This window comes from Carettochelys insculpta, chromosome 18, assembly GCF_033958435.1.
Source record: "Carettochelys insculpta isolate YL-2023 chromosome 18, ASM3395843v1, whole genome shotgun sequence".
NCBI classification, from domain to species: domain Eukaryota; kingdom Metazoa; phylum Chordata; order Testudines; family Carettochelyidae; genus Carettochelys; species Carettochelys insculpta.
In genome coordinates, this window is record NC_134154.1 from 30,101,769 (window position 1) to 30,116,316 (window position 14,548).

The window sequence follows — 14,548 nt, forward strand, 5'->3', positions numbered from 1 at the left end:
ACGGTCCCCCCTTAGTCTCCTTTTGTCTAAACTGATCTGTTCTAGTCTGTTTAATCTCTCCTTGTAGGGAAGCTGTTCCTCATATCTCTAGTAGTTTTTGTTGCCTTGCCCCGTACATTTTCCAACTCCAATAGACCTTTTTTTGAGCTAAGTTGACCAGATTTGGATGCAGAAGTTCAGGTGCAGCTGTACCAGGAATTTATGCTGTGGTATTATGGTATTTTCAGTCTCATTATCTATTCATTTTCTAATCATATCTGGCTAGGTTTTTCTGACTGCTGCTGCTGCTGCACGTTGAGCGGCTGTTTTCTGAGAACTAGCCATGATTAAGAGAACAACAAGAAGTCCTGTGGCACCTTATAGACTAAAAGATATTTTGGAGCATAAGCTTTAGTGGGCAAAGACCCGCTTCATCAGATGCATGAGTGGTGGTGGTGGTGGTGGTGGGGTGGTTTCAGAGGGGTATTTAAAGAGTGGGGTCCCAGAAAAAGGGAGGGCCAGAGCTGACAAGGTCTATTCAGCAAGGTGGAAATGGCCCATTATCAATAGTAGGTATCAAAAGAGTCAAAAAAGAAGTCAGATCGGGTAGGGGGATATGAACCATTGTCAGAGTCTAATGGGGAGATTTAACACTCAGGGCAGAGAAAAGCTGCCTTTGTACGCTGCTTCTGTGCCCTGGGTGTTAAGATCTCCCCATTAGTAGCAAATCTAGCACAGCCTTCTACAAAAATGCCAGGGAATGCCTGTTCTTACTTTCAGGTGACATTGTAAATAAGAAGTAGGCAGCATTATCTCCTGCAAAAGTATGCAAACTCGTGACTGGCTGGACAAAAAATAGGACTGAGTGGACTAAGGAACTCTGCTGTTGTAGATTATTTTGTTTTTGAGTGCCGATATGTTACAATCTATATTTGCAAATTATGCTTTTACAGTGGAGCTCACACTACAGTACTTGTCTGAGATAAAATTGAAAAATACTGGGTTTTGTTTGTCACTTTTACAATTCAAATACTTGTAATAAAAATAATAAAGTAAAAACTGTATCCTATATATTCTGTGTTGTAACTGAAAATCTGGAAAAAAACATCCGAAGTATTTAATGTCAATTGGCATTTTATTGTTTAGCCGTAGAATTTAAGTTAAAATGGTAATTGGGATTACTTTTTTAAAACTACAATTATTTCTTGAGTTAATTGCATGAGTTAACAGTGATTAATCAACAAGCCTACTCAGAACGTATCAGTACTTTCAAGACATCAGAAAATGCTCTAAAAAACAGTTTGACTAGGAGCAGACAGTTCATCTAACTCATCAGTCACATCAAATATTCTGCTCAGGGGGCCATGCTATTTCTGTTTGTAACATACATTTTCTGTACAACAGTTTGGGTAACTACAAAAAAAAAAAAGGTAGAAAAGTTGCTTTTATTATTGTTGTAAGAGCCATAATTTCACTGTGTTTGCCCATTAGCAACAAGCTGGTCTACCTCTTTTAATTTTTCATTAATTTTCATTTTATACACTTACATTCAGATTTTATGAATCTGTACTTAGTGAACCCATATGAATATCCAAGAGATTTATGCATTAACTAGTCTAATTACAATGTAGTACATACATAATGTATGCTACCTTGCCACAATTAAAATGCACAAAAAACTTGCATTGCCAATAGCAATGGTCTGTATAGCATACATAGATATAAACAAGTTTCACTGTACATCAAGAAAAGAACAGCATTTCTTATCATAAAATTTGTTTTCTGTTCTGCTATTGCTATAATGAAAGAAAACATCAATAAAACCTGAAAGAACAGCAAAGAAAGCAAGTATAACTGGTTTTTAGCATTAGCTGTTACCAAGTGACTTCACACAAATTTTCACCAAGAACTTTTTAAAGTGTTCATATCTATGATATCTAGATAATAATGAGAAAAGCACTATCTGAGAATAAAAAGGAGAACATTATGAGCCCTAAGTGGTATTGTTAGCCATTATCATAATCAGCATACTTTTATTTCTTTTTTCTTTAAAAAAAAAAGCCGTTGTAAAGGAGTATTATTGGGTAGCTGTTAATGGGTTGCTTCTTGCAGATTTTTTTCTATATTTATTACCAGGGTTTCTGATGTTTACCAACAGTATCAAGACAGCTCAGTTATGAGAAATTCATTGCCGTCTGTAATTTCTCTTGCTCTGTGCATTTCAGAAGACAAGAACAAATTCTCTGACTATCTGTGTGTGGTGTGATAACATTGAATGATGGCAAATGGAGCAAGGGTGATCCTGGTGAAGTTGGTAGGACTTAAATACCTGCCAGGAAAGAATTAACATAATACCAGGGGGTAATCAGATATTCTCCCTAAAACTGTGAATAAGATTGTGGAAAAAAACTCTGATGGCTGATAAATTGGAATTAGTCTCAGAGGGAAGCGGTGTCTGTAGCTTCACAGAAAACAGGCAGTCCTGTAGCACCTTAAAGACTAACAAAATTATGTATTAGGTGGGCCTTCCCCACAAAAGCTCATTACCTAATTAATAAATTTGTTTGTCTTTAAGGTCCTACAGGACTGCTTGTAAATTGGAGTTAGTATTCCTGTTTTATGAACTTTATGTAAATAGGCCTTGAAGGTGCTTAACTTCATGCAGGTGAGTAGTGCAACTGAAGACAGTAGATAAGCTTGTGGTCTAGCTGTTTGCTGAATTGGGTTAGGAGGGCTCAGCACCTTTCAGGAGTAAACTTTGAGAAGCATATTTTTACATAATACACAACTGCTGGTATCCAGGTTAATGTTTTTTTTTTCACCCCGGTGTCTTTGGTAACTAGGTTTAATGGCTTGTTACCCTACAACCACCCAAAGGAAAAGTTACAACCTAAACCCAGCAAACAACCCCTTTCCCCTAACCACGTTATGCCAATAACATAGATTTTAGAATAGACGGAAGAGTAGGGCTTGGTTTGAATGTAAGGATTTGTGGGAAAACAAATTACTGTACTCACCAGATCCAGCTTTCACTGTCAGCTCAATGGACTTAGGAAAATTAAACTACAGTACTACTTTTAAAATGTTATCTAAATTAAATAGGCCATTTTAAAACACCTGATGGGTGCTTCACCTAGCTATACTCTGATCTTTAACTTTTATAAATAAGTAGTGGACACAAAGGGGCACCTATAAAGAACTCAGAACCAGCTAGATTTAAAATTTCCAACACTTAACCTTTCTTTGAGCCAGTTGGAGGTCATTTTTGAAGAAATATAGCTTAAAAGGAACAAAGATCTACTATGGTTGAAAACTATCTTTTCAACAGCAGTGAGGATCCACTGCACTTCAGTAATGCACACAGATGAAAAGCTCCATATATAATGTGTTTATTTCAATGTATTTCATACATATAAAAGTTCAATTGAAACTCACATTGTAGATTGAAAAACTTAGGTTTTTATTTTTATGTGCAATCACTTTAATGCTTGCTTTTCACATTTATTTCTATATGCAATGAATCCTTTTCCATTTCAAATTGGAGGCTATTAAATTTACATAAAAGAAAAATGAATGCAATTTTCTATCTGAACTTTGTTTATACATCAAAGGCAGACTATTAAAGTCATGCTTAATAAGGCAAATAATGTGTTTATGGCACAGAATGATGTACACTACACAAGGCTAAATTCTGTCTTTCTATTCATATGTTTAAAATTTCATTGACTTCAATGGGCTTTCCACATGGGCTATTAAGCAGAATTTATCCCGAAGAGTGAGCTGTACGGCAAAATCAACCAAACTACCTTGCCTTTGTGCCCATTATTACTTTATTGCTCCTTTATGATGTGCAAAGTCAGTCTCGATGAATTTTTATCTCCCCCCCCCGCCGCCTTCCTCGCCGCCTGTTCTTGTTTTGGAAAAACTGCCCTGAGAAGTATTTGCTGCGTTGGGTAGAAAGACAGCAGAGCTCGTGGAGCGAGTACTGACATCACCACAGACTGAAAGTAGAGCTGAGGCGTCCTGCTCCTCAGTTGCAGGACAAGGCGCTGTCTAGTCCCGATCCCGCACCCGGGCCGAGCCCCAGGCTTCCCCCGCCCGCTCTGCGCCTTTTCGGGAGAGCCCGGGAGGACACGCCTGGCTAGCCCCGGACTGGGGGCTGATGGCACCGCTGGAAATCAGCCCGCGCCCGCCGAGCAGCGGCGAAGGTGCCCTTTGGCAGCCGCCCAGCACATGCCCCCGGGAACGCCCCGCCAGGGGGCTGTGACTGCCGGGCCGGGGCGGGGCGGGGCGGGGCGGCGCTGGGCTGGGCTCCTAGTCCCGAAGGCGCGTCCTGCAGCTCCCCGCGCGCCTGCACCGGGGCAGCCCGACCCCCCCCAGGGGCAGCGAGCGCGGCCGCGGGCGGAGGAGGTCGAGGTCCAGGGCCGCATCCCCGCTCGGTCCCCGCGCAGGAAGTCGCTCTCCTGGCAGCGCCGCCGCCGCGAGTGGAAGGAGCCGGGGCGCCGCCGCCGCCGCCCGGGACCCAGCCGCGCCGCGCCGCCTGCAGCAGCCGCTTTGCAACATGCGCCGGCGGGGCCCCGCGGCCGGCCCGAGAGCGCCGGGGTGCAGAGGCTGAGCCGAGCCGGGGCCGCCCGCCCGCCCGCCGGAGCCATGGGCCGAGCCGGGGGCGCCCAGCCGCTGTGACTCGGGCCGCCGGGCCGGGCTGCGGCCGCGCGCGATGGGCGCCGGGGGGCGGCCCTAGCTGGCCCGGGCCCGCGGCGGGCGGAGCGGAGCAGAGCAGCGCCCAGCAGCCCCGCGCCATGGCCCCGGGCAGCGCCTGAGCCGGGCGGCGGCTGCGGAGCCCTCGAGTCTCGGCCGGACCGCGCGGGGCTCGCTGCTCCGGGCTCCCCCTCGCGCCGCGCCGCGCCGCGCCGGGCCCGACCCCTCCCCCTCCCCCCCCCCCCGGCGGCCGTTGGAGCGGGAGGCCGAGTCCGCCCCGGGCCGGGGTCGCTGCCCCCGCGGCGCCTCTATCTGCAGCCCGCGGCGCCGGCGGGAGCGGGGAACATGGCGGACCTGGAGGCGGTGCTGGCCGATGTCAGCTACCTGATGGCGATGGAGAAGAGCAAGAGCACCCCGGCAGCGCGGGCCAGCAAGAAGATCAGCCTGCCGGAGCCCAGGTACCGCCCCCGCCCGGCCCGGCCCGGCCCGGCCCGGCCCGGGACCCCGCACCCCTGGCGGGACCACCCCCCGCGTCCGGCCCGGCCCGGGACCCCGCACCCCTGGCGGGACCCCCCCCCCCCGCGTCCGGCCCGGCCCGGGACCCCGCACCCCTGGCGGGACCCCCCCCCCCCGCGTCCGGCCCGGGACCCCGCACCCCTGGCCCGACCCCCCCGCCCCCGCGTCCGGCCCGGGACCCCGCACCCCTGGCGGGACCCCCCCCCCCGCGTCCGGCCCGGCCCGGGACCCCGCACCCCTGGCGGGACCCCCCCCCCCGCGTCCGGCCCGGGACCCCCCGCGTCCGGCCCGACCCCCCGACCCCTGGCTCGACCCCCCACCTCTGGCTCGTCCCGCCCGGCCCGGGACCCCGCACCTCTGGCCTGGCTGCTTGTACCCCAGGGACCCCCCACCATTGGCCCGATCCCCCACTGCCCCTGCACCAGAGGCCCTGTCCGGGACGAGGCTGCCACTGCGCTGGGACCCTCTCATCAGCCTGGACCCCCACATCTTCCGTGCCCGGGGACCCCTCTGGGCCAGGACCCCCCCCATCTTCGGCTCAACAACCCCCACCCCCGCCACCACTACCTTGGGACATTTACATCTCCTGCCATGCCATGCCATGCCATCCCATCCCCCTACAGCTCTGCCCTGACTCCCCATTAACTCCTGCTGCTGTTTGTACCCCAGGGACCCCCAGTCTCCCCACTGGGACCTCTCACCACTTGGTGCCCCCAGCCCAGGGATCCCCCATTTCCAGCTAGGACCCATCTGCTGGCCCCATCTCAAGGATCCCCTCCCTAATCTCCCCATCAGGACACCCCCCACTGTCCCCAGTCCAGTCTCCTATCCCCGCTGTCTCCTGGCCTAGATCCCTGATCTCTGTCCTGGCTACCTCTGTTTCCTGCTGATCTCTTCCTTCTCCTGGGCAGCCCCTGTATGTCAGAGACCTTTGCTGGGTTTTGCCGAGCCCCAGGGACCTCCACCCCATGCAGTGCTCCTAGATGGCCTCTTGTTGGCTGGAGCCCAGGGACCTGCAGCCCCTTTAAGGAGGCTGGCCTCTGGCAGACCAGGCCCCCTTTGCCAGGGCACTGGCCTGCTCCCTATGATCCTCCTGTGTGGCTCTGCTCTCTCTTTGCCTTGGGCCTGAAACTTGCTCAGCCAGGAGCACTGTTTCCCCAGGGATCTGCTACCCATCTCTCTGCCCCTTGGTGCCCAGAGCCAGTTGGTCTTGGTGAGACCATGCCTGATGGCCATGCAGGCCACCCAGCCCAGGCCCTGAGACTCCAGGCAGTAGGGTCCTCTTAGATGAGAGTCCTTTAGGAAGATGGTTGTTGAGTCCACCTCCCTTGTGTCTCTCCAAGGGGATGCACGTCTCCTCTGGTTTGTAGGCTGTCTGGGACCTTCTCACAGCCCCAGGCATGTGGTGGGCATATGCCATGTGTGAGATAGGGGTGGTATGTTCAGCTAGCCAGAGGCTAACCCATCATTCACAGATGGGAGCTGATAAACATCACGTGTAACCCAGTGGTGAGGGTGGTGATGCATATCTCGGTGTAACCAGCCTTGAGGTGTGAGGAGATGGTGGCGGGATGGTAGGCACGTGCCATCTCAGAGTGCAAGGATTTAACCCAGCCTTGCGAAAGTGCATATACAGTTTGTCGGTCCATGCATAAAACCTGCTTGCCACTTGGACTGTGGCCTTGACCGACTGTGGAGGTGAGAGAATGAATGCCATCTTACTAACCCATCGAAAGAAAAATTAATGTGGGAGCTTGGAGTAAGAGAGTTTTGTTAGGCAGTGTAACCCCAGGCCCTGCAAATGGAGGGAAAAGGTGGTGACAGGCACTCGGAGACCCAGATACAGGACATAGCAGCCTGTTAACTAAACAGTGAATCCTATGCATATGCAATCCCACAGGAGGGATAAAAGCAGATCGTTTAATTTAAATGTTAAAAGAGACATCATTATGATCACAGTTACGGTTCTGCTGAGGCAATGATGAGACGAGAAACAGTATTAATCTAGTCCTAGACAGTGTAAGTAGGAGCAGGTACACAGCCTGCATGCCAATTACATTGTGCAAGGAAGATGGGGACATGGGGAGAACCATCTTAGATAGCTTTGGTGAATATAGCGTATGTTGAGAAGATGTGAGTCCACTAATAGTACACCAGGTTGAGACTTAAATAAAAAAGGAAACACAGGTCTCTTCTGGTGTGCCAGGTTGTTACACAATAACTCACTACTGCTCTCCTGTGATTAATATAGTTAGTGAGTCTGCACTGAGACATTTATTTAAAGCAATATCTGGGGGCATTTTTGGCAAATATAAATATTCTCTTTCAAAAGAATTTTCTAGGCATTTATTTGATTCCAGTGTTTATGTAATTGGCTGAAAAACTATACCCAAAACATTCCCTCACAACTAATCTAATAAATTGATCCTTAAACTGTTGTGATCCCCAGAGCCAATTTGTGGTGCTCTGCAGATATTTGAGAACAGAACAGCAGTATGTGGGAGAGAAGTTTCTTAGAAAATAGTTGTTCAAATGAATATGTTGTATAACTGTTCAGCTAATACAGAACCTGATCTTGCAATGTGCTTCCCTTGTGTGAATGCAGATTCCACCACAATGGCCCTATTCCTACAACCATAGCTGCTTCCTTTCATTTTCCTTTTAATGGCAACACTGCATTTTCCTTTAAAACCAGATTCCCAAATTATGCATATACTGTGAAATTCTACCAAAATCTCTTGCTATTCTTGCCTTCATAGTTGTATTTTATTTTTTGGAATTAAAAAAAACAGCAAAGTTCCCTCCTTTATTCTCTGCATTATGCCACAGGTAAAGGTTTACCAGGCAATTTTTACCTGTATTGTAGTGCTACTGACCAATAGCTATGCCATGTGGAACTGCTTTGGTGCTCCGACTACAAATCTACGTACACTCTACATAGAATTATACAAAATATAACATAAATAACAGATTACAAGAACTCTCTCTTCCATGTATTCATATAGCTCTGTGTTTTGATTTTTAAGCTTTGCGATGAGAATACCAAGCACGGAAAACCCAAGAGGTTGAGAGTAGAGTCCCATGTGGGTACAAAATTGGCATGCACATCTGCAAAAAAGAGCTGTGGATATCTGCGTTGACATCCATGCATGCAGATAACTGCTGTTATAAAACACAAATATTCACAAACTTGCAGGGTTTTTAGATGCAAAATTTGTACAGCATCTGCATCCAGATCTGCAGAAATGAGCCAAAGATGCCCACCTCCACATCTGCGGATGCCTGTGGGTATTTGTGGATTTTGAGCTCTAGCTATAAGAATCACAGAATTAACAGGATGCCAGCAGGAATATAAAGAACGCACAATAAGAAGCTGGCCAGTCATTTTTAAAGTCTAGTAAACATTTTCTTTCTGGACGAATTTGGGCACATACATTTCTATGGGTGTATGTAAACACTAATAATATTTATGTGTGTCAAAGATAAGCTTTATCTTGTAATATTAACCAGTCTTCTGGAGATCTTATCCTAAATGTATTAACCACATGATGGTTAATGCATTATTTTGTTGAGAGTCAACTGTGCAGATGTAACAAGATGCACAACACGTGTAAGGATGGTGGAGAGAACATGACTGGGAGGCTTCATGGAATGTGTTTTAAGGAGATTATTGTTCTACTGCTGCTTGTATCTTGGTAGAGTTTGGAGGCTCTTGTCTGGATTGAGGGCTCCATTGTGGTGAGTGCTAGGGTAGACAAAGACCTTGTGCTAAAGCGGCAGCGGGCAACTGCGAATGGTGAGCGGGCCGCATGAGTAGCCCTCTTTCACCACAGTGGGCCACATCAGCCCCTGGCTAATTGGGGTTACACCTGCAGCCCTGGAGTCCCACCTGCCCCAGGCACCTCTTGTGCACCAGGGCACTGAAGCCCCACATCTTCCTGCTCCTCCTCCTTCCGCCTAAAGCCCGAACAGCCACTAATAGTGGATGGAGTGCCAGTTGGGTGACTTGCATGCTTTGAAAGTGCTGTGTGGGAGAAGAAGGCACAAGGAAGTGTGGGGCTCTGGTGCTGTGGCGCGCAAAGAGGCGCATGGGGAAGGGGAGCAACTGGGGTCCATGGGCTGAAGGTTGCCCACAACTGCTCTGATGTGTCTTTTTCCCAGTGCTCTGGTTCTGCAAAGGTTTAAGCACATGACTTCAGTGAGATTGCTCATGTGTATATGTTTTTTTAGAACTGGGGCCTAAATTAAAGCCAAGTGCAACAAAAGACTTTTTCAAACAGTAGGAGGGAAGTGGTGGGGTGTGAGGTTGAGGATTCCTTGAGTTAAATTCCATGATACAAGTACAGAACATTTTGGTTGCAGGTTATTTGTGTGGTTAATGTAAGCACTAGCAACCTTCATTTGAGCCATCATGGTTTGAAGGAAATAAGCAGCTTTATGAGAAGGCACAAGTTGCACGTATAGGTGGTGGCACAGAAAAGGCACGAGAGAGAGACTGGAAATATTTAAAGAGACTTTGGAGGTGGGAAGGTGAGAGGGGGCATAGGTATAAAAGAGAGCGGAGATTTAGCTAAGAGTGCTTTAAATGGTTGGGAACAAAATACCATCAACACTTCTAACTGCAAACAGGGATTTCCTCAATCCATAGGACGGTTTCACAACTCTCCTGTTGTCAGATGTCTTCAACAGTAAGTTCTGAGTTTTTAAGATCCCTTTAGCTAAAAATTACACATTGCCAGGAACATTTAGATTCTTGTGTGTTACTGAATATAATATGTCATATAATGAATTATGTGCCACTGGCAAACTTTTGCATAATCTAAATCAGACATGCATGGCTGATACCATACTTTATTGACAAACAGGGATCCTAGTTTCAGTGATTAAAAAGCCTCCAAAAAGCCTCAATAAGAAAACATAAATATCCATGTTTTTCCTACGTTTCGAATGAAACACTAAACTGTAGTTTCCCTAGCCACATATCTACGTATCAGTTGAACAAGATGTTTTATTGATATGTTTACACTCTTTAAGCTGACAGCCTGAGCCTGATTGCCCAGGGCTGAAAGTCTGAGCAGGGGGTTGGAACAATTTTTCTAGTTGGGGTGCTGAGAAACACTGAAGCAAACTGTAAACCTTGTATAGAAAGGAAACCATTTCAAGCCAGGCTGTGCTGCAGCATCTCCTGCACCCATAGTTCCAGCACCTGAGTCTGAGCCTTGCCCATTCTCCTGATTTCTTCATTGTTGCCTCTGGCCCCTCTCTTAACCAGATCTCATTATCTGGCCTCCATTGTATATGTATGTTTTTTTTTTTTTTTTTTTTTTCACATAATGTAAAAACTGGAGCCTCTGTAAAGATACGCGTTCTGTGTTTTTCCATGGCAAACGGATTCTAGGATCCCTGCTGGTAAATTAAGACCGAATACTTTTCTGTGCAGTACAAATTTGAGACCAAATATTTTTGTGAATACATTTCTGATTTCGCTGGTTTTGTGCTGTAGCAATTTACCAAAGCAGTCAAAGCGCAGCTTTCAGATGTTAGGCTTTACGCATCTGCTATTCTATTGAACCTCTGTCAGTCACAGAGACTGACAATTTTTACATCCTTAATCGTTAGTTAGAACAGAAATAAGGTCTTTGGAATAGAACACTGACATGGGATAACTGGATTCTACTTTGGAGAAAAAAGGTCTTTGCCTCACTGCAATGTTCTTTTTTTAAAAAGCAATACATAATTGTGGTAGTTATCTGTAACAGGCAGCCATTGTCTTGTGACAGCATGCTATTCCACTGACATTGTCTCTCTAAGAAATAATGCAAATGTTTTACTACTATATTGCAGTGTGTCATTTGAATGAAACTGCTATATCTGTTGTCACGGAATTATTTTACTAAGCTAGAACTGACACAAAATGAAGAGAGTTTATTGTAATGCAAATTGGAGGGGCATTCCTGTTTATGAGGAAATAACCATATTGTACACAGAATACATTTCAAGGCTGCATGCCAAGACTTAAACTTTTCACCCTCAGAGTTTATTTGCTATTTTTGGCCACAAGTATGATTATTGCTGAGTTTACACAGGGAATCCTCAAATGATTATTTACTAAAATGATTACATATTAAAATTTTAAATGAAAGAGAAGAAAAATGAGCTGACTAAATGCTGAAGGAAAGTTGTTGAAAAAGTTTTTAAACAGAATCACAACTTACCCTGTGGCCCTTCTTTCTCTGTCTCTAGAGCCCAACACAGATAAAAATTTTGCATCCACATTCACATCTGTATCTGCAAAAATGAGCCTCGGATATCCTCATTGACATCTGCGGATGTGGAAACTTGTGAATATAAAGCAGTTATCCACAGGGTCCCAGATTAAAAAAAAAAAATTGTATCTGTACTCACATCCGTATCTGCAAAAATGAGTTGTGGATATAAGTGGATATCTGCAGATTTGCAAGGTTCTGTCTGTCTTTCTTTCTCTCTCTGTCTTCTGTTTCCTCCTTCCTGCTCTGTTCTTCTGTCAACAAAGCTCTTCTCCTGGAACAGGTGCGATATATATTGTTTTATCATGAAGGTCCTGATTCCGCAGTTGGATCTACATGGGTGGACCGATGAGGGGAACTGACTGGGATACAAGAGTCTGCAAATAGTTATTGGTTTGCGGGATTGTAGCATAAAGTGAAAGGAAGAGGAGAGGTTCTCCCATTGTAAAAAACAGTGAAAATGCCAGTATTTGATTCACAGTTACTTTGTACACAGAGTTGAAAGTTCTGGGAGCAAATAGGGAAATTAACCCAAGGGCTTTAAAGATTTTTAGAACAACTTTTCTTTCAGAAGTTTCAGAATGCTTTTTTAAAAACACTGTTTTCTTCCATATCAATTTTGATTTTTTTCTGTCTCAGCCAAATGAGCAAATGGAGCATTTCTGAAACTGGCAAAAAGCTTAAGAAATTTGTGGCCGGGTAGGAGCAGACGGCCTGTAGTGACCAGAGCAGAGAGGGAGTTGAATAGCCACACTGCAGGGACAGGTTGAACCTCTCTAGTCCGGCACCCCCAGGAGCAGACCAGTGCTGAACGAGAGAATTTGTCGGACAATGGGAGGTCAGTGTTGTCTAGCACATTGCCAGCTCTTCCACTGCTTACTGGGCTCTGAGAAGACATTTATGGGTAAATTACAGCTAAATAACAGCACAGAACACTGTTCACAGCCACCAGTCCTGGCTCTCAAACTTTATGGAGCCATGGGAACCTTGGCCACATCCATGAGAAGTGGACTTCTGCTGACTAACATCTTCCCAGATTATACATGTTGCTGGGTGAGAGAGTGCCGGACTAGAGAGGTTCAACCTGTGTGGACAAAAAGCCATAAAGTGACTGTGTACATGTTTGCACTCTACTTAGCAATGATTTGGCCATTTTGAGAGAGAGGATTTACATACTGTACCGTTATTAAAGAAATAATCATCCAGCAAACGGAACAGCCAGAGCCAATGCGAATTTAAAGAACTGCATGGTTTGGAAACAGCTGTACAGCATCTTGGGACTTTAAGCCCATGCTAATTCAGTTTCCATAAATGTCACTTAAGTATGGTTTGCTCTCAATATACAAGCACAAATGGGGTAGTAATAAAGCATAAGCTACATCTATCATTGCATCTTCGCTTTTGAAGGCATGTCACCAACACAGAATTTTCTTGTCTCTTCTCTTCCTCTGACTTCTCTACTTCCTCCCATCTCCTGTAGCCCTTTCCCCTTACACTGACATAGGTTGGGACATGTCTACACAAGGATAAAAGACGTTGGCAGAGCCATGACTGGCCAGGTCAGCTGACTCAGTTTCTTGGGGTCTGGCTGTTGTCATAAAAATTGCTGTCTATATGTACTGGTGTGGTCTGGGGCCCTCCTCAGCAAGGTCTCAGATTTTGGGCTCCAGCCTGAGCTGAACATCTGCCTAGCAATTTTTCAGCATCAGAGCCCGAGACCCTTGGAGTTCAAATCAGCCAGCTACAGGGTTTTTAGCTCTGTTTAGGTGTATCCTTAATTTTTCCCATTTTAGCAACTCCCCACCTATTCTTGATTCCACTAATGTCTCCAACTACCACATCGCTTTCCTTTCAACCCATTGAATATGGTGTCTACAATTGCTATCTGGAGTTCTGCTCCTCCAGTTATATCCTTTAATCTCTCTTGTCTGGTTTCTGATTCTCAGACTCCCCTGACACCACTCTGGTAAAATCTAATGGCTTCTCCCTAATTAGTGCTAAGACTCTTGTCTCCATCTCTTTGACTTGTTACCTGCCTTTGACAGCATCAGCTGTGTCCTCCTTGAAATCTTTCCTTCTCTTGGCTCCTGTGACTCTGCCCTTTCTTGGTTACTCCTCTTACCTCTCTATTTGTGAATTCATTGGAACCTCCTTATCTCCCTTCCAACTTTCTGTGGAGGTTTCACGGTGGTATTCTTGGCTCTTTTCCCTTCTTTCTCCCCTATACTTTTTCTCCGTGTGAGCTCATCTACAATACAAATTTAACTGCCATCTCTGTGCTGACAGCTTATAGGTCCAATTCTTTGCTCCGGGCTTGCCTCCTTCTCTCCAAATTCAAGTCCTGGCCTGTATCTCTGATAGCTTCATGTGGATGTTTCACTGCTCACTCAAGCTCAGTGTGGTATAACACAGCTGTTATTCTTTCACCACAAGCCCATGCCCTTTCTTTATCATGGTGGACAACATCATCATTGTGCCTGTCTCCCAGGACTGTAACCTGGGCATCTTTTAGATTCAAACTATCTCTAGGTCCTTTTAGCCATATTTTGTCTATATCTGTAAGTTCTTTCTGCCCACAGTTTGTAAGGATTTGTTTACCCTGAGAGTTGAGTGCAAAGATTTTACCATTCACAGGTGCTTAAAACACTTTCCCTCCTGCCCCAATGACAAGCGGTAGGAGTGTTCTCCCCAAAGCAAACACTGTTTGTGGGAGGTAGAAATTTTTTTGATGGCAAAACTGCCAAGAAACAGCATTCACGCTGCTGGACTTTTAGCAGCAGGAACATGGCCATGCCACCAAAAATTGTGTTGTGTAAACAGAGCCATTCCTATCAATCCACACAACTAAAACTTTCAACATTCTCTCTTCATCTCACTTCTTGATTACTGCAACCCCCTTTTCTTTGCCCTTTACTAAGACACTGTTGCCTTATTTATGTCCATTCTGAATTCTGTTGCAAGAATCATTTTCTGCCCTTCTCAGTTTCTATTTTCTGTTGCTTTGGCTATGTCATCTCTCTCTTTCACGTCCTCTGCCGACTCTCCTTTCACTATCATATCAAACATAAGATGCTTGTTTTCCATATTAA

At 46.0% G+C, this 14,548-nt stretch overlaps 1 protein-coding gene across 1 annotated transcript in view; it reads left to right on the forward strand.

Annotated features, from left to right (window-relative positions):
• Nucleotides 1-3,431: 3,431 nt before the first annotated feature.
• Nucleotides 3,432-14,548, forward strand: part of GRK3 (G protein-coupled receptor kinase 3) — a 138,067-nt gene continuing 126,950 nt past the window's right edge. Inside the window, exon 1 of the mRNA XM_075013027.1 lies at nucleotides 3,432-5,135. Within this exon, the coding sequence (XP_074869128.1) occupies nucleotides 5,023-5,135 (113 nt within the window). The 5' untranslated portion in view covers nucleotides 3,432-5,022. The remainder of the gene's footprint in view (nucleotides 5,136-14,548) is intronic.